Source organism: Schistocerca piceifrons, chromosome 3, assembly GCF_021461385.2.
Source record: "Schistocerca piceifrons isolate TAMUIC-IGC-003096 chromosome 3, iqSchPice1.1, whole genome shotgun sequence".
NCBI classification, from domain to species: domain Eukaryota; kingdom Metazoa; phylum Arthropoda; class Insecta; order Orthoptera; family Acrididae; genus Schistocerca; species Schistocerca piceifrons.
Window position 1 is genome coordinate 395773627 of NC_060140.1, and position 26529 is coordinate 395800155.

The 26529-nt window shown below is 41.7% G+C and overlaps 1 protein-coding gene across 1 annotated transcript in view; it reads right to left on the reverse strand.

Annotated features, from left to right (window-relative positions):
* LOC124789993 (enolase-like) overlaps positions 1 to 26529 on the reverse strand; it is a 111724-nt gene that overhangs the window by 62599 nt on the left and 22596 nt on the right. The window contains 2 exon segments of the mRNA XM_047257538.1: positions 1444 to 1842; positions 5897 to 6036. Of these exon segments, the coding sequence (XP_047113494.1) occupies positions 1444 to 1842; positions 5897 to 6036 (539 nt within the window).

The window sequence follows — 26529 nt, forward strand, 5'->3', positions numbered from 1 at the left end:
ATCAATGTCTTCATCATCTGCGGAGCTAATTGGCATATAAACTTGTACTACTGCGATAGGCATAGGCTCCGTGTCTATCTTGGCTACAATAATGCATTCACTATGCTGTTCGTAGTGGCTTACCCGTTCTCCTATTTTTTATTCATTATTAAACCTACTCCTGCAGTACCCCTATTTGATTTTGTATTTATAACCCTGCATTCACCTGACCAGAAGTCGTCTTCCTCCTGCCACCGAACTTCACTAATTCCCACTATATCTAACTTTAACTTACCCATTTCCCTTTTTAAATTTTCTAACCTACCTGCTCGATTAAGGGATCTGACATTCCATGCTCCAATACATAGAACGCCAGTTTTCTTTCTCCTGATAACAACGCCCTTCTGAGTAGTCCCCACCCAGAGATCCGAATGGGGGACTATTTTACCTCTGGAATATTTTACCAAAGAGGACGCCATCATCATTTAACCATATAGCAAAGCTGCATGCCCTCGGGAAAAATTATAGCTGTAGTTTCCTCTTGCTTTCAGCCGTTCGCAGTACCAGCACAGCAAGGCCATTTTGGTTAATGTTACAAGGCCAGATCAGTCAATCATCCGACTGTTGCCCCTGCAACTACGGAAAAGGCTGCTGCTCCTCTCCAGGAACCACAAGTTTGTCTGGCCTCTCAACAGAATACCTCTCTCTGTTGTGGTTGCACCTAGGCATGGCTATCTGTATCGCTGAGGCACACAAGCCTCCCCACCAATGGCAAGGTCTGTGGTTCATGGGGGGGACTATAAGATTATCATTGTAATTATTGTAATGTGTATGTACTGCGTATGTATTGTTAGCAACCTGAGATGAAATGAGGGAGTGTTATAAGAACGAACTGGATAGTCACTCCTTGCTGTTTCACAGCTCATTAAAACATTTCTTTGTTAACTTAGGTTTATGAACCAAATCTAGAATGGATTAAGACTGACTATAATGTATTAATTGAATTAAGAGAATGAAATTTTAGTTTCACAATTACAGGTCATTTTCCTCTTTTAAAACATGATGCTGCACAGAGAAGCAGCTCATATTCCGCACACTAATAAAATGTCTCTTTTCAAAGGCCTTTCTTGTGTGGCTGGCAAAAATTCTGGAAAATATCTGGCAGTAATACAAAACACTTTCAGTATTCAAGGTAGACATCCAATTGATGACCTTCATTGTGGAGAGGATATGGGCAACTATTCTCCAAGACTAATCATGAATTCTAATCTGCTTTTTTCATTACAATATTTTTTGTACAGAGTGTATGCATTGAAGCATGTTTCTTACTGGTTTATACCTCAGCCCTTTTTTCAAAGACTAGTAAACAGTTATTGTGCATCTTACATTAATATGGTCAATATCTCTAAATTATGCACAGATACCTTAAAAAGATTTTATTTATGATAATACAGCAAAACTTACTTATAAAACTCTGATGCAGCAACATCCATTCCAATTTCCACAAGTCCAGTATATCCAGCTTTTGTAATAGCCTCTGATATAAGAGACAGAGCCTCCTTATTGTTCTGTATATTTGGTGCAAATCCTCCTTCATCCCCTACAGCAGTAGCATCAAGGCCAAAGCGACTCTTTATCACACTTTTTAAGTTATGATAAACTTCACTACCAATTTTCATGGCTTCTGTGAAGTTTTTTGCTCCAGTTGGTAATATCATAAATTCCTGCATTGCTAACTTGTTACCAGCATGACTTCCGCCATTAATCACATTAAAAGCTGGCACAGGCAGTATGATGTTAGAATTCCCTGCCAGATCTGCAATGTGCCTGTAATATCAGAAACAGATATATTCTAATTATATTCTTCCATTCCAGAATAAAAAGTTATTTAACTCACATTTGATTTCCTACTGGAAGTAGTGAATGCACACACACACACACACACACACACACACACACACACACACACTGTTTCTATCACAAAAGAATTTATGAAATACAGTATTTCACTGAACTTGTTAAAGCTAACAATAAATGCACTATTAAAGATTACTTCAACAATGTGGAAAGTAAAGATTACTAGTCACCACATGGCACATGGGAGGGGAGGGGGGGGGGGGCCACTGAGCCACAGACAGGCACAATGGAAAAGAACAGTAGAAATATTTTCTGCTTTCAGACTAAGTCCTTCTTCAGAAGTAGAACTGTAACACCTTTGTACTACAAAAACTCACACACACATGACCACTGTCTCTAGGCAATAAGTGCTTTGCATGAAAGCTGAAAATATTTCTATGTTCTTTCTCATTGTGCGTATCTGCACCTCATTGTGGTGAGTGGCAGTCTATCCTTTTCATATTGTTTTTATTCAATTGTGGTCTTTGCACTGTTTAAATAATAATTCAGCTAATTTAAAATAATTAAGCACAAAGCATGTTTATCACCATTTATTACCATATCTACATCGTTCACCAGTCACAAATGGATAGACTGTGTCAGTCTTAAAAGATTAAGATTGCACAAGCATTATAATATGAAAACAAATTAGCACAAGTATGCATAATAATAAAGAACAAATTTGCATAAGTACAGCATAACACATAATGGCATACACAGTGAGAAATTTTAAAGAAGTATATGTTCACTTCATTTCATATAGCAGTGAATTGTTTAGGGAGTTCAATTTGCTGTTTGACTGTTAAAGAACTCTTTTAAACTGTACAGTGTTTTTGGAGTAAATTTTGTGACATCTGTCCTTGAAATTTCACCACCTCCAATGACTGAATTTTAGTATATAGATGGTTTGAGACTTAATTTTAACAGCTACTGCTGGACAACTGTCCTGTGTCATGCATCATGCAAAGCATCTACTTGTTCTTGAGCCTTACTGACACCAATGCCTTTCGAGCACAGAACTGTGTCTTCTGCGAATTGCAAGTCCTGCCCATGAGAGCTTAAATCATTTATAAATATTAGGAACAGGAAGGGGCCCATTACTGATGCCTGTGGCACACTGTATTCCGACTTCAGTTCATGTGATAATGCTTCTTGAACTGATGCAATCTGTCTTCTGTTTTCCAAATAAGATTTGAAGGCTGCCAGAACAGTACCACCCAATTCCATATTTACTGAGCTTGTTTAGGAGTACCTTATGAGGAATGCAGTGAAATGCCGTAGTAAGGTCACTAAGTGTCAGTGCTACAGATTCTTCATTCTCAAAACTATGCTTTTTTCTAGTAACCAGACCTACTGCTGCTGCTGTTGTAGATTTGCCTTTCCAGAGTCCATGTGTGAAGAGTAATTTGATATTTGGACTTTCACTGCAGTCTCAATGACTTTAGCAAGGACCAAAATAATTGAGATTGGTCTGAAGCTTGCTGCCATGGCTGGGTATTCCTTTTTATAAACCAGTACTGTCCATGCAAGTTTCAGAGAGTCTGGAAAGACACCAGCAGTAAAACATTTATTAATTACCACAGTTTATGGCTCAGCAATTTCATACATCATTTCCTTGAGGACATTAGTGGACATCCCATGTATATCCTAATTATCAGAAGGTCTATAAGATTTTACAATCTTTATTATATCATTTTTTGTAATTCTCTCCAGTTTATCATGGTGCATCATTTGTCATTTATTACGGCAGCTGCAGGACCTACACTAAGGTCTGGATTGGATTTACAGCGTTTTCCACAATGTCTATTAAATAACTATTAAAGTCATCTGGACTATACAAGCTTAAGGGACATAGGATACTCCAATATCACTGACGTGCACAAGGAGCAAGGGATATACAAGAAATAACAGTCTTTGAAATTGTGATCTGTGTAATGAAAAGATTATGTGTACTTTTAATAATGTGGCAAAATAACTGTTCAAAATCATTAACAATTTATGCAATGTCCTGAATAGTCAAAATGATACAGATGACAGTTTGCAGGCCATCAACAGCAGAGCTTTTTGCCTTCATCAGACAAAGATATAAAATACTAATAAAGCTTATTAGACAAAAATGGGGTGTCATTTTAAGTGGTGATTACAAAATATATTTCATTTCCAGCAAGAATATTATGACAAAGTGGAACTGCAACTGATAATTTATTTCTAAATCCATTTATCTTTCATGAAGAAGATGAGAGCCTCATAATGAATTGTTTGTCTGCAGAAATAAAATGTCCCAAATGATCTGGTTTAGCTAAAAAAGTGAGAAGTACACACTCACAGAATCATAAATGGCAACTCAGTCACAGCATTCACAGATGGGTGAACAATGGGTAGAAATTTTCCTAGAGGTCACAGCAGGAGATGAATTCTTTCCTAAAATTGTTCTTTCAACATTAAGAGCCCAATGTTCCTCTGTAGTTGTTTACGTACAAAACCAAAGAAGCTGAGAAAAAGGGTTGCTAACATCTAGTATCAAAGAACCTCTTGCCAGGATGAGAGAGCATTATGTAAAGCAGAGATTTAGCTCTAAACAAAACCTAACTGTGATTTACAAAGTCACAATACAAGACACAAAAATAATAATTTTCATGTGTAGGGTACAGAATGGTTGTATGTATTCCTGTGAGAAAATACTCAAAAAATTTCTAAGTAATGTAAAGTAAAAAATTGGGAATTTCAACTCGTTCAAAAGAAAATTAAAAATGTTCACCATAAGCAACTATTTATATAAATTATCTGAATACTTAGATTCAAGGATTGAAAAGTTCTGTTATCTGCATGTCAAATATCAGTGTTGTAAAGCTTCGTGACAACTAATGTACTGTAAATAGGACTCAATAAATACTGATGCAGGTAAACTTTGCTTTGAAAAATACCATTGCAATCAAGTATATACTAAGCTGCCAATAGCAGACAAACGGCAGCTGTACAGTATAACTGAGGAGACTGCAGCTTTTTTCAAAGTAGCAGTTTTCTTCCTAAATTCCTTCTTTAAATAAGGATGTTTTAACCATTAACAGCACTTAGCAGTATAGTGATAGTTTGCTGTTAGTACAGTATATAGATTAAGTTTCTATGATTTCACTGTCTTTTTTAAATGAATAAGTTGACTTATTCTACAATACTGACAGTTCTTATCCTTTACTATATCAGCAGAACACAATGGATGAATGACAATGTGTCTCTTCATATGAGGATAATACTAGCTGCTGGAAGTCTGCTGTGTGCATGTGTTCTGTGATACATATTCTGTAGTTTAAAGGCAACCGTTCTTCTTCAAACTAGTAAGCTATGTTATTAATTACCTGCATCTGTCGAGGGATCACTGTTAGACATTGTAAATTGCAATGCTACTCGTCTTTGTGACATCTGATACCTAATGTGGATAAGTTTTCGTATTCTGATGTTGCCAGAGATGTTCCTTAACTGGTGGAGATGTTACTAAGTAGGCACCTATTGACGTGATTTATCTTTAAAAGGCTATTTTTCCTACCAATGACAAAAGATATTTGATTACACATGCCCAACAACCCACTCCATAAGTTTAAAAATCAATTAATCCAGGCTCCCCTTCTCAGTTCTGTTCAGGTGCAGTACATACTTTTCCAAACCCATCGTACTCAATGTCAGCCATTACAGCTTTGGTTTTGTGATAAATGTCAAATTACAAAAATTTTCTGTTTGTATACAAAACATAACATCATGATCTGAATAAGGAACATTTTTATCTGAACACTTATTGTTTTTATTTGTTCTGCACATATGAGAGTGCTTTGTACAGGAGAAACTAAGTTAAAAAGAAAAGTTAAAAATAATCCTCTAAACAAAAAATTGACAAATTTTATATCATAAATACCCCTGTAAATTACATAAGTCACATCATTTAAGTAAAGGTAAGCATTCTCTATTAATTTCACCACCAGTTGCTTTCAGTACCATAGTGAAAGTGCATTTTACCTGTAGAGAGGTACACCCCTTCTTGGCTGCTCCTGCTTTGCACACAGCAAGTGAAACCCCCAGGATAGCATTGGCTCCTAGCTTTTCCTTATTTTCTGTTCCATCCAATTTAATCATAAATTCATCAATGTCTTCTTGCTGAGTTGCTTCAAGGTCCTGGGGAAAAAATATTCAGAAACTGTGATTGGACCAGTCAAAAATATTTAGTTTGTGCATTATTTTATAACAAGTTGTTAACATTAACAATTCTTAATAAATCAACATTGCAAAAGCTGAACTGACATAATGGTCATAGTAATAACTGATCCTTTGTGGTGTGGTGAGAGTCATGGACCAGGATTAGTCTCTTCACTCATTTAAAACAGCAGAGGTGTACACTTCTGAATTCCTACAATTTGTCATCTGTTCCACAAATGTGCCATTTCCAGAATATTTACAAATGAATTGCAGTTGAACTCTCAAAGTGCTGTCTTGTGTTTTGTGTCCAACATCTTGAGACCATGATGGGTTCTACAATTCAACATACGGACAGGGGGGATCCAATCATAGCTGTATATTCTGTAGTACAGTAGTATTAAGATAATCTTCAATCCCTCATTTTATGGGTAAAATTTCTGAAGATGGTCAGAAATATGTTCCAAGGGCAGTAAACCCACTTGAAGTTAGAGATAAAAGGTCTTTGACAGTTTCCACCAGTAAACACCCAATTCTTTGAAGAGTCTAACTCCAATGTATAAAACAGCTTCAAACGTCTGATTACTTTACAAATGAGTTAATGTGTTAAAAATTTGATTTTGAGCACATAAGCAAGAAAAAATTTGGAAGAGATTTGGCAGTGTATTTAACTTTTGTTGAAAGTTGCCAAAAGTTCTCATTACAAAAGACTGGATGAATATAATCTCGATAATTTGCACTCCATTTTAAGCAAAAGCTAGTTTCTCACACATCTCAATGTTAATGACGTCATATCTCTGAATATGTGTCATATAATGACACGGAGTCTCATATAATGACACAAATTTGCAGCTATAGTCAATGATTTAAGTAGATACTGTTAGCAGTGTGAGTTACAAATGGAGTTAGTAGTAAATAAGTAATAAATTAAAACCTAATGCATGATACTGAAGTTTTACTGTATACCAGTTAAAGCAGAAGCTAGTTTTTCACTCAACTAATGACCATGATGACGTTATCTACAGAATTATGTGTTGCACAGTCATATAATTTTGCAAGTATACCCAATGGTGTATGTGTCTGCTAACTGTGTTGCAAATAGAGTCAGCAGTAAAGCATAATAAATTAAAATATCATGGCTGACTCTGAAATTTTAATGCATGAACACCAAAAATCTACTAAGTGATAAACTCTTTGCTTCCTATCATTTTGTGTGGCATTTACATTAGATTAGATTTACTTTCATTCCAACTGATCCATAGTGAGGAGGTCCTCCAGGGTGTGGAACATGTCAAAAAAACAATAATTCATGACAAATATTTACAACTAAAACAAATAAGCTAATGTACCTTCCACAGGTCCCAAGTGGAATGATCGTCATTTTTTTAATGAAAACTATACAAAAGAATCATTTTACAAACACTAATGCACTGAATTTAAAATAAATATATGGCTATTTTTTTATTTATGAGGTGATAAACATGTAATAGAACTACTAAAATACTTATTTACAATGAACACATTACTGCACTGAAATGGTGCAGAAGTTAGATTGTACTTACACACACACACACACACACACACACACACACACACACACATTTACAGTGAACACATTACTGCACTGAAATGGTGCAAAAGTTATATTGTATACATGGTAGTTCTAGGCCTGTTGCTCCTGTTGCCTGTTGCCACTTCCCACCCCTCTTTGCCCTTCTCTCTCCTTAACCGGTCAAGATCTCCTTTGGCCTTGTCTAATTCACCCTGAAGGGCGGCAATTTTCCCCTCCTGTTCTAGTATCTTCCTATCTCTACTACGTATCCTACAAAACCACTGATGAGTCTCATTTACTTCCCCTATTCCCATGCCACTATAGTCACCCACATGGAAAAAACTACAGCATTCGTCACACCAAAGCCCCGACCTAACAATTCTACGGCAAGTCAAGCACTTTTCATTCATGATAAATGTAATAGTTTATTAAGAATAAGTCAGTTAAATTAACAGATAAACACGAAAATATGTTCCACAAATTTGGCCTATACGCAACTGTGTGCAAACAAAAACAACAGAGCAAAGTTTCTGAAACAACAACTTAAACTTTATGCTACTTTACGGAAATGTGAGTTAAATAATGAAGAGGTACGCTACAGTTAAATTGCTGGAGAGAGCAAATAACAACTAAACGAAATTCTATGATTTGCTGTGGAAAAACGTAAACAGAAAATACGACTGTACGATCTTTTTGAGTTTTCTGCTATATTACGTAAAGAAAAATGAAACCATTAATGGTACGCTTAAAAGGCACACTAGTACAACTATTTACCATGTAATCAGTACTAAACTATATATTTTTATAATCTAAAATGACTTATCTTTAAGAGAACACCAAAACTCACACTAGTTGCCTGGCTGCAGGGCTGCCAGTGAGAAAATTTTGCTAAGGTTAGAAATCAAGTGTGAAGTTTGGTGGTAGTTGCTAAGTGCCCTCATTCTCAAATACTGGATGAATTACGTCCAGGTATCTGTACACCGTCAGTTATGCTGCCTCAAGACAAAAACTCACAGTTTTAACAGTAACAACATGTCTTATTGTGTTAAAATTTTAATACAAGAATATACTTCTTAATGAGTAAATTATGGTAGCTTTTTAAATTTGCCCAATAATTATGCAAAATAATGAAAATAAAATTTTTGTTGCTCCTGGAAGCTATAAGATAAGAAACTTGCAACTGGTACAAGGTCCCGGGTTCTGGGACAATGGCTTAGTAATACAGATGATTGAAAGCACAGTTGAGGACACACTTGTGTATAATGGTATTGTAGCTCCACATTCAAAGAGGACAGTGAGCTGGAGCACCATCATGTAGTAGCCACATTACCCTTCATACCACCAAAGGCACATCTTCCATCAGCAAGAGCAGGGTCACTGAGTCACGCCAGCATATCTTTGGGAATCGATATTGGAGAGGTCTGCCATGAGAGCATTGTGCTGCTTTTTGTCTCTGGTTGAGATGGACAGGAAGCAGTACTGGCTGGTGTGGTATCACAGTCACAAGTCAGCCTACAAATGAGGAAGGGAAAACAAGAAGGAGTGCTTTGGGTAGCAGCCAGCCTGTCAAATTGTGTTCTTGCCGATTGCTTGTAAATGTCTTCCATAATTCACAAGGAAAAGGCACCACTCATTCCAAAGGGAATGCTGTCATAAATTTAAATATTTGTATATTTGTCATTACAATTTGGATTTCAATATCAAGTCATTAGTGCTAAGTTTATCACCTTTTTTGAATCATTGTGCCTTAATAATGCATGTATGTTTGTCATAATTATTATTATATTAATGGGGATGATATATTACAGTCATACATTATTCTAATTAGTTTTAAGGTCAAATATTTGTTGTATTACAGCCAAATGTGATCAAATATACACTCCTGGAAATGGAAAAAAGAACACATTGACACCGGTGTGTCAGACCCACCATACTTGCTCCGGACACTGCGAGAGGGCTGTACAAGCAATGATCACACGCACGGCACAGCGGACACACCAGGAACCGCGGTGTTGGCCGTCGAATGGCGCTAGCTGCGCAGCATTTGTGCACCGCCGCCGTCAGTGTCAGCCAGTTTGCCGTGGCATACGGAGCTTCATCGCAGTCTTTAACACTGGTAGCATGCAGCGACAGCGTGGACGTGAACCGTATGTGCAGTTGACGGACTTTGAGCGAGGGCGTATAGTGGGCATGCGGGAGGCCGGGTGGACGTACCGCCGAATTGCTCAACACGTGGGGCGTGAGGTCTCCACAGTACATCGATGTTGTCGCCAGTGGTCGGCGGAAGGTGCACGTGCCCGTCGACCTGGGACCGGACCGCAGCGACGCACGGATGCACGCCAAGACCGTAGGATCCTACGCAGTGCCGTAGGGGACCGCACCGCCACTTCCCAGCAAATTAGGGACACTGTTGCTCCTGGGGTATCGGCGAGGACCATTTGCAACCGTCTCCATGAAGCTGGGCTACGATCCCGCACACCGTTAGGCTGTCTTCCGCTCACGCCCCAACATCGTGCAGCCCGCCTCCAGTGGTGTCGCGACAGGCGTGAATGGAGGGACGAATGGAGACGTGTCGTCTTCAGCGATGAGAGTCGCTTCTGCCTTGGTGCCAATGATGGTCGTATGCGTGTTTGGCGCCGTGCAGGTGAGCGCCACAATCAGGACTGCATACGACCGAGGCACATAGGGCCAACACCTGGCATCATGGTGTGGGGAGCGATCTCCTACACTGGCCGTACACCACTGGTGATCGTCGAGGGGACACTGAATAGTGCACGGTACATCCAAACCGTCATCAAACCCATCGTTCTACCATTCCTAGACCGGCAAGGGAACTTGCTGTTCCAACAGGACAATGCACGTCCGCATGTATCCCGTGCCACCCAACGTGCTCTAGAAGGTGTAAGTCAACTACCCCGGCCAGCAAGATCTCCGGATCTGTCCCCCATTGAGCATGTTTGGGACTGGATGAAGCGTCGTCTCACGCGGTCTGCACGTCCAGCACGAACGCTGGTCCAACTGAGGCGCCAGGTGGAAATGGCATGGCGAGCCGTTCCACAGGACTACATCCAGCATCTCTACGATCGTCTCCATGGGAGAATAGCAGCCTGCATTGCTGCGAAAGGTGGATATACACTGTACTAGTGCCGACATTGTGCATGCTCTGTTGCCTGTGTCTATGTGCCTGTGGTTCTGTCAGTGTGATCATGTGATGTATCTGACCCCAGGAATGTGTCAATAAAGTTTCCCCTTCCTGGGACAATGAATTCACGGTGTTCTTATTTCAATTTCCAGGAGTGTATTTTGAGATAAAACTGTTATGATGCACCAGGGTGAATCGCTCTTAAAATGTGTAGTTCAGATTCGGTTGCTATTAATAAATTATGAATAGGGATTTGTCCAGTAAAACTACTGGGTGCCTTCCGCCTTCTGCCTTCCACCCCCCCCCCCCCCCCCTCTGCAAACGCTCCCTGTCATTTCAGTCATCTGCAGGAAGTGCAGATATGTCTCATCTGTGAGACATTGTGGAAGGATGACTGGTGCAACAAGGCAGTATCCAATAACTCCTGTCCACACATTGAGGCCAAACTGGTACTGAAGGTCTGCTGCCACCATATCATGGGGATTTTCCGTAGACTACAGGTTGCTGTTGTGAAGGTTGATGATACCACCCCTCTGTGGATAGGATGGATGACAGAAATCCCAGCACGATGGGGGCCTGTGTGACATAACTGTTTCCACAGAGCAAGGCCTGTACATGTTACAAGCGATGCAGAAAGTGGCAGTTCTCTTGGAGAATGTACTACACAGCTGCCTGGTTTACACTATGCTGGCAGGCCAGCTACCTGTTGTTGATACTGGGGTCACTGTCAAAGATACTTTACTCTCATCCTTCAACTTGGTATACTTATTTGGAAATGCCTTTCCAACCATATGACCTTTTTGCTCCTTTTTCTCTCAGGGACCATTTTCTGCACATTGTCTCCCCCCCCCCCTCCCCCCCTTTTCCACCTTCAGCAAATCACTCTGCATAATCTTTCACAATTTTAGCATGTCTCAGTTGGTTAAAACTGCAGCTTGGGCGACTAAAATCTCAGTACTGGTGGTCAGATACTTGAGAATAAATGTACAGGGTGAAACAAAATGGTACTTAAAGTTATCAAAGGATTTTATGGGGTACATTCAAGAACAAACTGAGGATAGGAAACCCCCTATGGAAGTACCACTTACAGGTCACTGAAGTTAAAAGGGTTCAACATCTAATGCTAGCTCATACCTTCGGCAAAATATGTATGTACATTGATGAACAACAAGCGAAACTCCTCACAATGGGCCTGACAGCATTCAGGACATTTGGTGACATTTAATGTGGCCTGCCCATTATAACAACACTGTGTAGAGCATGTACCAATGGGTGGCCTATCAGTGGCACTGGCCTCTGAAATTTTGATGCTTTGTAGTATTGTTGGGTGAGATTTTAAGAGAGAATTCTCTATTCTCAATTTGTTCTGCAGACACACTCTACAACATCTCATTGAAGTATGTCAGTATTGTTTTGTAACACCTGTAAACAGGTTGTGTATCTCTAAAAGATATTAAACACTCAAGTCATTACAACAACAAAAAAAGTTGGTTTGGAAACGCCCACCTAACCATAAGCCTGAAAAAACACATTTTTCAAAACCCAAAAAGTAGGTTTTTTCTTGTTTGTTGTGAAACCAGCGGCTTAAGCACATATTACAAGGAAAAAAGCAATTGCAACCCTCATCATAAGTCATGTGTCTACTGACCTGGTTAAAAATCACCTCTACACTTTCCCATCCAAGTTGTTTGTGTATGTTTTCTTATGTCATCTACACATCTTTCATTACCTCATCTTCCTAGTCTTTTCTCACCACTTGGAATCCAGCAAAGAACTACTACGGCTCACCTATCATCCATTCACTTGGTTGCTTCACTACTTCCTATCATCTGTTTATTTCTTTACACCCAGTCTAATTATGCCTTCATCTTGTGTGTGCCCTGGCCCTGATCCACTAGTTTGTTTTCATGTCTCACCTAATAATTCCCAACATAGCTTACTAACAACACTTAGTTTTGAATCAGTTTCAAATTAAAAGTTAATGTCTCACTGTCGTAAGTCAAAAGAGGCAATAAACACTGCCTGCAAACTTTCAGTTTCATACTCATAAGAAGCTTATTTTAGAAAACTTAGTTTAGTTTGCCAAAAGCACTCCAGGAGAATTCTTCACTTTGGTTCTCTTAGTGCCCAATCAGTTGTTGTCTTCAATCAACAGAAATTCATCAACTGATTGTATCATGGCACAGATAATCTGTAGAGTTACATCTTTTATGGGTTAGCTGTACATTATTTAGTTTCACTGTAATTCATTTTCAGGACAGGCTTCAAACTTGCCCTATTAAGTGCTTCCATTAGTTGTTGAAGTTTATTTACACTAAAAGCAAACAGTACAATGTCATCAACAAATTGAAAGCACACAGTCATGTTCCTTCATCTTTTTTTTCTAGTTTATGGATCAGAAAATTCCCTCTAGGATGGTTAACAATAGTTTTGGTGACACAGAATCTCCTAACCCCTCTCAATTCTGAAATCCTGCCTAACCTAATGAAGTCTTTGGAAGCTGCTGATGAATATGTTCTTCAGTATACAAATAATCTGAGTCCTTGTCTTGTTTCACAAGAGCTGGAAGTACAGAGTTTGTTGATTCAAAAGCTTTCTTAAAATCTATGAATTCCAGAGAAAATGGTATTTCAAACTTGGTGCTCTATTTATAATCCATTCATATATTATAAATGGCCCACTGTGGTATATATATGTAAAGGCCAATTCTTCCTTTCTCAGATTAAAATCCAATCATTTTGCTGTGTAAATGGTGATAATTTGAAAGGTCCTCTGACAAGCATATGTCATTCATACATCTTTAACAAAGTTTCTAGAGAAAAATAACGAAAACTCTTATTAAAGTGATCTGGAACACATTTCTTGGTTGCAACATCCAGATTTTTTGTAGTAACAATCTTGTTCACATAATCAGTTTCCTCAAATAAAAAGATCATTTTGTGGCAGGCATTTTCAGAATGACAACAAGGTGATTTTTGAGGTGGAAAGTTTTCTGAACAACTTAAATGCAGTCTTCTACAGCCAAGTCCTCTATCACTGGGGAAAATGTGTTGCATTGAAGGATGAATATATAGAGAAAGACTAACATCATCACCTAGATCATCACCTAATTTCATGGTTACAACTTGATGTCTTCAAGGCAATAATTAAAACTTTATGACTACCCCTCATATTGGAAAAAAGGTTTCTGATAAAAAAAAAAAACTTCACAAACTCTGCAGATTGGTCTGGGGAAAAACCTTTCTGGACAGTTATATTACAAAGTATAAATTTATCAAGACGGTGTAGCAAATGATGGGATAGTGGTATGCAGATACACAGATGCAGTTATTATTTTGTATAGAAGGTATAAAAGGGCACTGCATTGGCAGAGCTGTCATTTGTACTCAGTGATTCATGTGAAAAGGTGTCTGGCATGATACTGGCTGGATGACAGGAATTAACAGAATCTGAACATGAAAAGCTAGTCGGAGCAACATGGGTGGGGCATTCCATTTCAAAAATCATTAGGTATTTTAATATTCTGACATCAACACTGTCAAGAGTTTGTCGAAAATACAAAATTTCAATCATTACCTATCACAATGGAGAATGCAGCAGCCCCCTGCCTTCACTTAACGACAGAACTGCAGAGTTTGCATTGAGTTTTCAGTGCTAACAGAAAAGCAACACTGCATGAAATAACCACTGAAATCAATGTGAGACATACGACAAATGTATCCGTTAGGACAGTATAGCAAAATTTGGTGTTAATGGGTTATGGCAGCAGATGACGACATGAGTGTGTTTGCCAACAGCTGGTTGGTTGCTTGGTTTGGGGTATAAAGAGACCAAACTACAGAACCATCAATCCCCTTTTCCTCATGTAAACAAGGCTCAAGTTAAAATAGTTCCCAAAAGGCGTCAGGGAAAGGAAAATGGTGGAAAACTAATGGAGAATCACACGGAAAGAAAAAACAAAAGAAGCTAGCCAAAAGGGGAAAATGTGCTCTAAAAGGAAAAGTAATAGAAGGTATTAAAATTATACAACAGGTGGCCAAGACTGGCTGATCACAAGAATAAAAATGGATGAGCCAGCCACTATGCAACACACTAAAATCTCCAGCCTAAAAGAGAAGGCAAGAGGAACATACGTAGGAACAAGAACACCAAGGCAAACAAATAGTAAAGAAAGAGTGAAGAAGAGTTAAAATGGAGGGGGGTTGGAGGTCTGGGAGAGAAGGCCAGACTCCCAACCTTAGATTGTGTTATAAAAACCCCCCTTACGAATAAAACGTAAAACAACTTCAGCCATTGAGGCGTTGTCGCCCAAAACCTGAGGCAGGGTGATGGGAAGGTTAAAAGTCCGCCACAGAGTGGCTAAAATTGGGCAGTCCAACAAGATGTCGATGACAGTCATATGGGAGCCACAGCGACACCGAGGAGGGTCCTCATGATGAAGGGGGTGACTATGTGTTAGCCAAGTATGGCCAATGCGGAGCTGGCAAAGGGCAATGGAGTCTCTTCGAGTGCCTTGCATGGATGATTGCCACATATTAGTTGTCTCCTTGATAACACATAGTTTATTTGGTGTACTGAGGGTGCACCATTCAGTATCCCAGGTGCAAAAACTTTGCAGCCGAAGACCAATCAAAGATCAGTCGCTGGCAGGGCAATCTCCAGAGTTGGTTTATTGGTAGCCGGTTTGGCCAGGCAGTCAGCAAGTTCACTGTTCAGGATCCCAACATGTCCTGGGGTCCACAAATGAAGGTCACTGAACGTCCACTGTTGCTGAGGGCATGAAGAGACTCCTGGATAGTCATTACCAAAGGACGAAGAGGGAGGTGCTGGTCGAGAGATTGTAGGCTGCTTACAGTCACTGCCAATGACAAACGACACCCCAGTGCAGCAGTGGATATGCTCAAGAGCGTGGTAGATGGCTATCAAATATGCAGTGAAAACACTGCAGCCAGCTGGCAAGGAGTGCTGTTCAATGTATCCAACATGAGTGTTGGTGAAACCAACAAGATCTTCGAACATTGAGTGATCAGTGTAGACAATTTCTGAGCCCTTAAACATGCCGAGAATCAAGAAAAATTGCCGATGGAGAGCCTTAGGTGGAAGTGAGCCTTTTGGGTGTTGCAACAGGACCAGACGAAGCTGTGGTCGAGGTATGGACCATGGAGGGGTATATAAGTGGACCCACAGGTAAGGTGGTAGTGAGAAAGTGTCGAGTTCAGTAAGAAGCGACCAGACACAGACTGCAAGGGGGTGCCCTGTTCTGGGCCGCCATTGTGGGAGATGGATCGCGATGTTAGGAAAAAGGAGACGGTAATTGGGATGGTGAAGTGAACTATGAATATGGGCATTATGATCTGCAAGCAGTAGTTTCCACCAGAGTTGCAATGGAGGAACGCCAGCTTCCATGAGGAGGCTGTTCACTGGGCTCATTCAGATAGCTCCCATCGCAAGCCCAACTCCACAGTGGTGGATATGGCCTAGCACCTGCAGCACAGAGGATGATGTTGAACCATACACCAGGCTCCCATAGTCAATACGGACTGCACAAAGGCTCTGTACAGTTGCAGCAGTGTAGGGCAATCAGTAACGCAGGCAGTGTGGCTCAGACATTGAATATTATTAAGATGCCACCAGCACTTTTCCTTAAGCTGACAAAGATACAGGAGCCAAGTTAAGTGGGTATCGAAGACCAGTCCAAAAAAGCGGTAAGTCTCCACTACATCAAGTAGTTGCTCATCGACGTAAAGTTCTAGTTGCGGGTGGCCAGTACGATGACGACAGAAGTGCATGACGCAAGTCTTGGCGACCAAAAGCCGAAAGTCATGAGTGAGGGCCCATGACTCCGCCTTTTGTATGGCTACCTGCAACCAGCATTTAGCCACACCAATAGGTGAGGAGCAGAAAGAAATATGAAAACTGTCAGCATATAGGAGGAGAGATACTGAGGACCCTAATGCTAGTGTGAGACCATTAACAGCAATTAAAAAGAATGGGACACTCAGGACAGAGCCCTGTGGGACCCCATTCTCTTGTATATGGGGCGAACTGTAGGAAGCACCGACACAAACTTGAAAAATCAGTATAAAAGTCAGGGACAGGCCCCAGACACCCCACTCATGAAGAGTAGCGAGGATGTGGTGTTGAAAAGTGGTCTCGTAGACCTTCCTCCTCACATCAAAAAGGACGACAATAAGGTGCTGTCACCAGGAAAAGGCCAATTGAATGGCAGACTCCAGGAGAATGAGGTTTTCTGTGGTGGAGCACCCTTGCCAAAAACCACCCTGGGACAGAGCCACAAGGCCCCAAGACTGCAGCAGCCAACACAACCAATGGCTCACCAAATGTTCAAGCAGCTTGCACAGAATGTTGGCGAGGCTGATAAGACGATAGCTATCCACATCTACCAAGTTCTTACCAGGCTTTAGCACTGGAGTGGTGATACTTTCCCACCATAGCAACAGGAATTCGCCTTGATACAGATGCGGTTGAAGAGGGCAAGGAGGTGGCACTGGTAATCTGCTGACAGATGCTTACTCATTTGGGAATGGATATGTTCTGGACCAGGGAATGTGTCAGGGGAGACAGCAAGTCCACTGACAAAATTCCCACTCACTGAAGGGAGTATTATATGGCTCAGGGTGGCATGGACAGAAGATAGGTGTTGTCGTTTTACCCGCTGTTTGAGGATTCAAAAGGCGGTGAGGTTATTCTCAGACGCAGAGGTGCAATCATAATGCTTGGCAAGATGCTCTGCGATTACATCTAGATCAGCAGACACAGCTCCAAGTGTGGAAATTCCAGGTACACCTGCAGGGATCTGATAGCTGTAAGGTCATCAGAGCTTGGTCTAAACCCAGGAAGGAGTTGTTCGTATTCCAATGATGGAGACGCATCATTCTCAACACTCCTATTTCCATTGTTTGATGAGTAGGTGGACTGGGCCACAGAGCTGATTTAAGGCAATGAGGTTCTCCATGGACAGGTGGTCCTTGTGACATTGGAGGGCCTGCCTATGGTCTCGAATGGCCACAGTGATTTATGATAACCACCAAGGCACTGACTTCTGCAGCAGGTAACATGAGGAATGAGGAATTGCCAATTCAGCTGCAGCAACAATGGTAGTAGTGACACTGTGGATCACTCTGTCTATGTTGCCATGCAACAGAAATTCAACAGTCATGGCAGCAGTGAAAGTGGTCCAATCAGCCTTTGTAAGAGCCCATATGTGCAAGTGTTCAGATGAGTGACACTGGGAGAGGAACAGGAAGAGTGGAAAGCGGTCAGTGCCACACAAGTCATCATGAGCTCTCCAGTGGACAAACAGGAGAAGGTCGGGACTGCAGATCAAGAGATCAATGGCCAAGTATCTGCCATGTGTCACACTGGAATGTTTGGAGGCCCCTGTATTGAGGAGGCAAAGGTCGAGTTGAGTTAGTAGGCCCTCAACATCTTTACCATAGCCAGTAATCTTGGTACCACCTCATAAAGTGTTATGGGCATTAAAATCAACCAGAAGTAGAAAAGGTGGGGGGAATTGGAAAATTATTCAGCCAACCTGGCTGCGTTGTCCTCACTCTGAGAGCCACAGCTTCTAAAGGTGTTTGATGGGGCACAGGTTCGCTATAGACAGAGGTAATGACATAGATACAAATGCCACCTGACAGTCTGTTACAGTCAGTACGGTTTTTGTAGTTCCTCTGATAGCCACTAAGTGCAGGAGTCCACATCACAAGAAACCAGATTTCCTGAATGGTATTCCAAAAAACAGATGTAATGCTTGAGTTGTCATAACTCAGACAGGTGGGAGAAGAAACCACTGCAATTCCATTGGAGAATGCCGCTTCCCTCTGGGGAGGCATGAAGTGACCAAGGAGGAATATTACGCCTCAGGGTCACCTGCCACCACTGGCTGAGTATTTGCAACCAGTACCGTTGCATCCAAGGTGTCAGCAAGATCTAGGTTCTCAGGGAATGCCAGAATCTGTATCTCGTTCTTGGATGCAGAACTGTTAGGGAGTGGTGGTGTGGGGACCACCAGAGTCTCCTGTTTCCTAACAGACTTCTTCTACGTTTGTTTGCTCTCTCACAACTCCTTAGGCGCTTGTTGCTTCTCAAAAGTAGCTTCAGGGGCAGAGGAAGACTGTGAAGCCCTTCGGCTAGCAGCTAGGGGCTCTTTCAGCCACCGGCTGGTGTCCACTTGACCACAGGGGAGACTATGGAAGGTAGAGTCCCAAGGGATGCCTTCCATGTGAGAGGAGCCAGGGAAGGCTGTTGCTTCTCCACCTGGGAGGAGGGGACTGATGTCTCCGGCATTTGGTGGGGCAATGCTCCCGAAGTAGAAGATTTGGGAGCAACAGAAGAAGACAAGCCCCCAGTCAGCAGGAGAGAGGATGAAGATGGGCAGCCCTGAGTGCCCACTGGAGTAAGTTTAGATGAGGAGTGTAACAATGTCATGGCGGGTGATGCCATCGTAGAGGCAGCATAAGACAAGAGCATTCGAACAGCATTCAACCTTTCATATTTTAGTTTAGCCTTGTGGTAAGACAGCCTGCCCAGGGTCTTGTACTCCATAATTTTCCACTTCTTTCGGAGTACCGCACAGTTTGGCAAGCAGGGGGAGTGGTGCGTTCCACAGTTAACACCGGTGGGAGGAGGTGCACATGGAGTATTTGGATGCAGTGAACGTCCACAGTCTCTACACCTGGCACTGAAATTGCACTGGGAGGACATGTGCCCGAATTTCCAGGATTTGAAGCACCACATAGGGGGAGGGATGTAAGATTTGACGTCACATCGGTATACTATCACCTTTACCTTTTCAGGTAATGAATCACCCTCAAAGGCCAAGATGAAGGCACCAGTGGCAACCCTATTGTCTTTAGGCCCCCTACAGAGGCACCGAACAAAGAGAACATCCCATCATCCCAAATTAGTGCATAGCTCATTGTCGGATTGCAACAGGGGGTCATGATGAAAAATAATTCCCTGAACCGTGTTGAAGCTTTTATGGGGAGTGACCAAAACAGGAATATCGCCCAGCTAGTCACAGGTGAGTAACACCCAGGACTGGTTTGGGGATGCCACCTGAATCCAAAACCAACCCATTACACATTTTGGACAGCACTGTCATTTCCCCAAACTTTTCCTCGAGGTGCTCAACAAAAAACAGAGGCTTCATATCCAAAAAGGAGTTGCCGTCAGTTCTGCTGCACGCTAGGCCTAAATAATGAGGTGAATATGGCACTTTCATTCTGTAACGCTACATTCCTCCCATGGTGTTGCTAGGGAGGAGAATGATTTACGGTCACACCTATCAGCATTGTAATCAACCTTCCCTTTCTTAGAGACTGCTGGGGCCATTCGGTCCCCAGCAAAAGATGACTTGGTCCACTTCATTGTGTTTCAGCCGCCCAGATGCCACCCACTCCAATTAGGGGCTCTCCCCACAGGCATCACCCAGCCACAGCAAAGGCCACCTGGCACGATGGCCATTGCCAGGAGTCCTGATGCCCCACGAAGATCGGCATTTACTCCTTGGCATACATGAAAAGTTTGCAGCCCAGGCATCGGTAGTGCGATTCCTGTGTTGTCAATTGACCTCCATCGAATGGGTAAATGACGGCCCCACGACAACTGACGGGCTACTGTGCTAGATATTGGGTGCGGAGAAATCCAATAGAGTCATGAGGGCAAAAGAGGACAGTAGACAACAGAAGAAAATGACATACTCTGGAACGTGTCCTCACCCAGATTGTTGAATTGCAGGTGGAGATGCAAAGCCATGACAATAAGAAGTGCAGGAGATCTGATCTAATGGCACTATGGATAACTAGTGCAACAAGCAAGGCATCCTCCCCCAAATGGCCCGCACTTTGGATAATGAAAGATGTGTAGGTCGAACCTTTAAAGGGGAGCAGAACTGATTAGGCTGAAAAGTGGGAGACAGCTTTTAGTCACCTCTTATGACAGGCAGGAATACCTCAAGCCTATTCTAACCACTGAACCTGCAGGGGGTTTTGCCAACACCACAACATCACCTATGGTGCCTCTCCTGGGCTTGTGACCATATCAGTTGGGCCCTAGATGACTGAAAACTGTGGCTTGGTTAGATGAGTCATTTCAGTTGATAAGAGCTAATGTTAGGGTTTGAGTGTGGCACAGACCCCAAGAAGCCCTGGACCCAAGTTGTCATGGAAAGCACTGGCTCCTTTGGTCCAACTGAACTCATCATTGACTGGGAATGGTTTAGTATGTCTTAACCAATAGGAATGGCCCACTAGTGCGAAGACCTGAATTTCATGAGCATTAATGAAATGGAACTGCTGTTTACGGATGATATACTGCCTTCCTTGATGAGTCACATTTTCTACTTTATGGGACAAATTAAAATCATTGTATCTGGTGGTAAATGTTGAAAAACAAACACTTTTCAAACATGTTTGGAAGATAAATTTGATGGAGGCACTATTGTTGATTGCAAACTTTTATTTTGCCTCTGAACGAAAGATGCTGGGAGGGGGAGCTAGCATCCTGCTCAAGTGCTATGCTGTTGGGGCAAACCTGCCTCTATCTCCCAGGGCAGCCAGCTTAAAGCTTAAGTACTCTTTGAATGACAGTCTTCCTTTTTCACACAGGAGTGGTTGGAATACATAGAGTTCATGGAGAGCCTAGAGAAGGACCATGTACAGTCTGTTCACTCATTTTTGTAAATGACATTGTAAATCATAACAAACAACACTGCAGACAAATCAACAATGGATTCATAATGGATTGGTGCACAATACTGTTACAAAGCCAAGGTAGCCAAAGAGCATAAACATTCCAGAGTCACACAAAGTGAGCAGATCTCTCCTGACCACAGAGGAGCCAAGATAAAGTGTGTGGACAGTATGGTTTGAGAAATGATTAAAAAGCATGTTTTAGGCCTGTTAACCCACTCTTGACCGATTTATTTACATATCCAGCCTTGGATATCACACTGACCCATGTATGATTATTTTCTTACCTAAAGGAATAACTCCTTCAGCAACATAATACATTTTGCCACATGGGTAGAGGATTTCAGAAAAGCCTGGATAACCATGATCAGAATTTCATTGTACTTCGCTTGGTGCTTGATTCCCCAGCTGAAATTTTGTATGATAATTTCTATCATCTAGTTTGATCTGTAAATCCTCTACAAACCAGTCTTCAACAATTGTGAGAACCACTACACACAGCGTGGCTCTAGGTATCTGTGGAGGCCTATCAGCACCTCAATGCTTCACTTTCAGCTAGCTCATCTTCAGTTCACCCCTAAAAGTTCACATGGGTACAAGTATATGTATATAATAAAATGACTGCAAACTATAGTAAAAGATAAAGCAAAGTGAAATTAGAAATATACTGAAATTACATGAAGCAATCCGGTCTTTGATATTTTGTCGTGAGACAACACACTTCTCCAACAATTAATAATATAGTTATTGCAGTATGTTTTGTTTCAAATTCAATAATCCAGACTGCATGTGAAAGTGTTAAAGTATTATCTTTCATGGTGTCTTCTTTTTCTCTTCTATCTCTTTAGTATCTCACCTGATACGGGTAAAGAAAATACATCGTAAATTTGTGTAACTGTTGCCAGCATCTCACAGGCATCCTGTGATCCATGTGACATGACGTCTGTGCCAATACACTATGTGATCCAGCTGCTGGGGCTACAAAAGGGTAGTCACAGCAGGCTGTAAGCCACTTCGGTATTCACCTATGCTACCTTTCCACAGTGGTCTCAGTGGTCATTTACAAACAACTGTGTAATTCTTTGGATTAATTTGGCTTGCTGCTCTGACTTTGCCTGTATCCATTGCATAAGACTTGGACTGTGATATGTTTTCTTCTTGTGGCTTGTCTGCTTAAGCTTCTGCTGAACGTATTCACTGTCCAGTTTATGATGCCCCATTTATAACATGCTTGTATCAAGTTTATTGTGGAAAAAATATTGAGTGCTGTCTACGAAAACTGAACGAGAGACTGGACAAATCACATCAGATGAACTTTTGTCTAAGAAATGAGGAAGTCATTCAAAGTTACTGGGACTGCAGTAGTAGCAGACAGTATAAATATTGCACTTCCTAGAGCCCATCACGGAAATTTCAGCAGTGGCATCATTTCCAGGCATCTCGGTGTTCCCATTATTTTACAAACCCAATGAGAAATCAGACATGGGCCATAGGTGACTGACACCAAATTTTCAGGCAAGTCAAATTACTGACCCTCAGCAACAATGGATTTTTTCTGTCAGCAAATCTGCATCTGTATAGTTGGTGAAATGTTAGTACGATTCATGGCATCAGCACATGCTATAGTCACGTGGCGGTTTTATGAGGTGAGGGAAAAAGTTGGCTTACACCTCAGTGTCCATATCGCTTGTATAACTCCATTTGGAAAACATTTAGTGAATTGTACACATAAGGTACTGACGCACAAAGCTGATGTAAATCATGAAATTAATTTGAAAATCTTTGAATCATATGTCACTGATGCTTTGATGCATACCTTAAAACACAATGTGAGTGTGGAGAAACGAAGACATTCACACAGAATGGCTTCAGTATTTCCAAGTCACTGAGAAGAACAGCAATGGTGGGAGTTCTGTTGTATATGCTAATATTTATGTGCACTTGTTACATGCTAACTGTAATTTTTTGAGTGGTGGTAAGACAAGGACTTCGTGCACTGGTTTCTAAGGTAAATTGAACTATTATGATGAATGCTGGAGTTGAAAATCACTTTGTGCCAAATGCAAATACAGACAACTCTCATAATTGCTATATCTGTGATTAGCCAGATATCAGCACACATCATAACCTAGGAGAAAATGGGTGAAGCCACAAGACAGAATGGCTGCCTGCAGAAGAGAACACAATACCAAGAAGTAGTCAAACTAAACAGAACTGACTGATGGCAGACAAGACATTGACTAGGCCAAGCCCAAAGCAATCAGATTTACTTAAAATTTTTACCCAGTACTCTAATGAGCATTCAAAAAGATGTAGGCTGCGTATTTTTGTAATATATATAAAATATAAATATAGAAGTAATACATAAAGTCCATCATCCCAGCTGAGTGTGTTCGAAGGTCCGTCGGATGGTATGGAAATCAATGACGGCTGCTAATTTTCGAAATGTTTGGTAACAACAATTCCACTTTACATTCTATGTATATATTTATATAATATGTATATTAAGAAAATATATAGCTTATATCATTCCATGTGTTTGTTAGAGTACTGTGTTAACATTGATCAAGACCATTTTGTGATTTTTGGTAACAACTTCTCCACTTTATATATTATATATGCAGGATGGCCAGAACCGAGGCGAAAAGTTTGCAAGTTTGTTGCAAGAGAGGTTTGCTGAGAAACAATTACTAAGATAAAAATTTGATATGTTATACTTCCTGGCAGATTAAAACTGTGTGCCGGACTGACACTCGAACTCGGGACCTTTGCAATTCGTGGGCAAGTGCTCTACCAACTGAGCTACCCAAGCACAACTCATGCCCCGTCCTCACAGCTTTACTTCCGCCAGTACCTCGTCTCCTACCTTCCAAACTTTACAGAAGCTCTCCTGCAAACCATGCAGGACTAGCACTCCTGAAAGAAAGGATATTGCGGAGACATGGCTTAGTCACAGCCAAGGGGATGTTTCCAGGATGAGATTTTCAATCTGTAGCAGAGTGTGCGCTAATATGAAACTTCCTGGCAGATTAAAACTGTGTGCCGGAACGACACTCGAACTCGGGACCTTTGCATTTCGCAGGCAAGTGCTCTACCAACTGACCTACCCAAGCAAGACTCACGCCCAGTCCTCACAGCTTTACTTCCGTGAGTACCACGTCTCCTACCTTCCAAACTTTACAGAAGCTCTTCTGCAAACCATGCACCACTGGCAGAAGTAAAGCTGTGAGGACGGGGCGTGAGTCGTGCTTGGGTAGCTCAGTTGCTAGAGCACTTGCCCGCGAAAGGCAAAGATCCTGAATTCAAGTCTCGGTCCGGCACACAGTTTTAAAGTCTCGGTCCGGCACACAGTTTTAATCTGCCAGGAAGTTTCATATCAGCGCACACTCCGCTGCAGAGTAAAAATCTCATTCTGGAAACATGCCCTAGGCTGTGGCTAAGTCATGTCTCCGCAATATCCTTTCTTTGAGGATTGCTAGTCCTGCATGGTTTGCAGGAGAGCTCCTGTAAAGTTTGGAAGGTAGGAGACGAGGTACTGGTGGAAGTAAAGCTGTGAGGATGGGGCATGAGTCGTGCTTGGGTAGCTCAGTTGGTAGAGCACTCGCCAACAAAAGGCAAAGGTCCCGAGTTCGAGTCTCGGTCCAGCACACAGTTTTAATCTGCCAGGATGTTTCATATCAGCGAACACACCGCTGCTGAGTGAAAATTTCATTCAGGAAACATCCCCTAGGCTGTGGCTAAGCCATGTCTCCACAATATTCTTTCTTTCAGAAGTGTTAGTCCTGCATGGTTTGCAGGAGAGCTTCTGTAAAGTTTGGAGCGTTGGAGACGAAGTACTGGTGGAAGTAAGGCTGTGAGGACTTGGTGTGAGTCGTGCTTGGGTAGCTCAGTTGGTAGAGCACTTACCTGCGAAAGGCAAAGGTCCCGAGTTCGAGTCTCGGTCTGGCACACAGTTTTAATCTGCCAGGAAGTTTCATATCAGAGCAAACTACCCTGCAGAGTGAAAACTTAATGCTGGAAACATCACCTAGGCTGTGGCTAAGCCATGTTTCCGCAATATCCTTCCTTTCAGGAGTGTTAGTCTTGCATGGTTTGCAGGAGAGCTTCTGTAAAGTTTGGAACGTTGGAGACGAAGTACTGGTGGAAGTAAAGCTTTGAGGACTTGGCGTGAGTCGTGCTTGGGTAGCTCAGTTGGTAGAGCACTTGCCTGCGAAAGGCAAAGGTCCCGAGTTCGAGTCTCGGTCCAGCACACAGTTTTAATCTGCCAGGAAGTTTCATATCAGAGAAAACTCCGCTGCAGACTGAAAACTTAATTCTGGAAACGTCACCTAGGCTGTGGCTAAGCCATGTTTCAGCAATATCCTTCCTTTCAGGAGCGTTAGTCCTGCACGGTTTGCAGGAGAGCTTCTGTAAAGTTTGGAAGGTAGGAGACAAGGTACTGGCGGAAGTAAAGCTGTGAGGCTGAGGCATGAGTCGTGCTTGGGTAGATCAGTTGGTGGAGTACTTGCACGCGAAAGGCAAGGGTCCCGAGTTCGAGTCACGGTCCATCACACAATTTTAATCTGCTAGGAAGTTTCATATCAGTGCACACTCTGCTGCAGAGTGAAAATCTCATTCTGGATTTGATATGTTGCACCATTTCCAATTTATTTAACACTGAAATTAGCCAGTCAGGTTGATGTGTGCGCATATTCAAGCAGTCTGCCAAAGGTGGTGCTGCCCATCTTCATTTGGTTAGTTGGAACTTGAATTTGCATGCATGATGAACACTGATGATGACTGACAACCATTCGAAATTAGATCAAAATAAATTCACTGAATGCTAATAACTAAGTCAGCTGTATTCGGTACAAACATTGTACCTGTTGGTGATGTATGAAAATTTGTGTCAGATCAGGACTCGAACCCAGATTTCCCCCTTATTGTAAGTGGTCCCCTTATCATTAGGCTATCAGTGTAAGCCTCTGGGAGTTCCCCTTACTTCCACGTGTCATACTTCTTACTCCCTATACGATAGTATCTTACATTTATCACTAAATGCTTACAGCCTAACTCTGTATTCT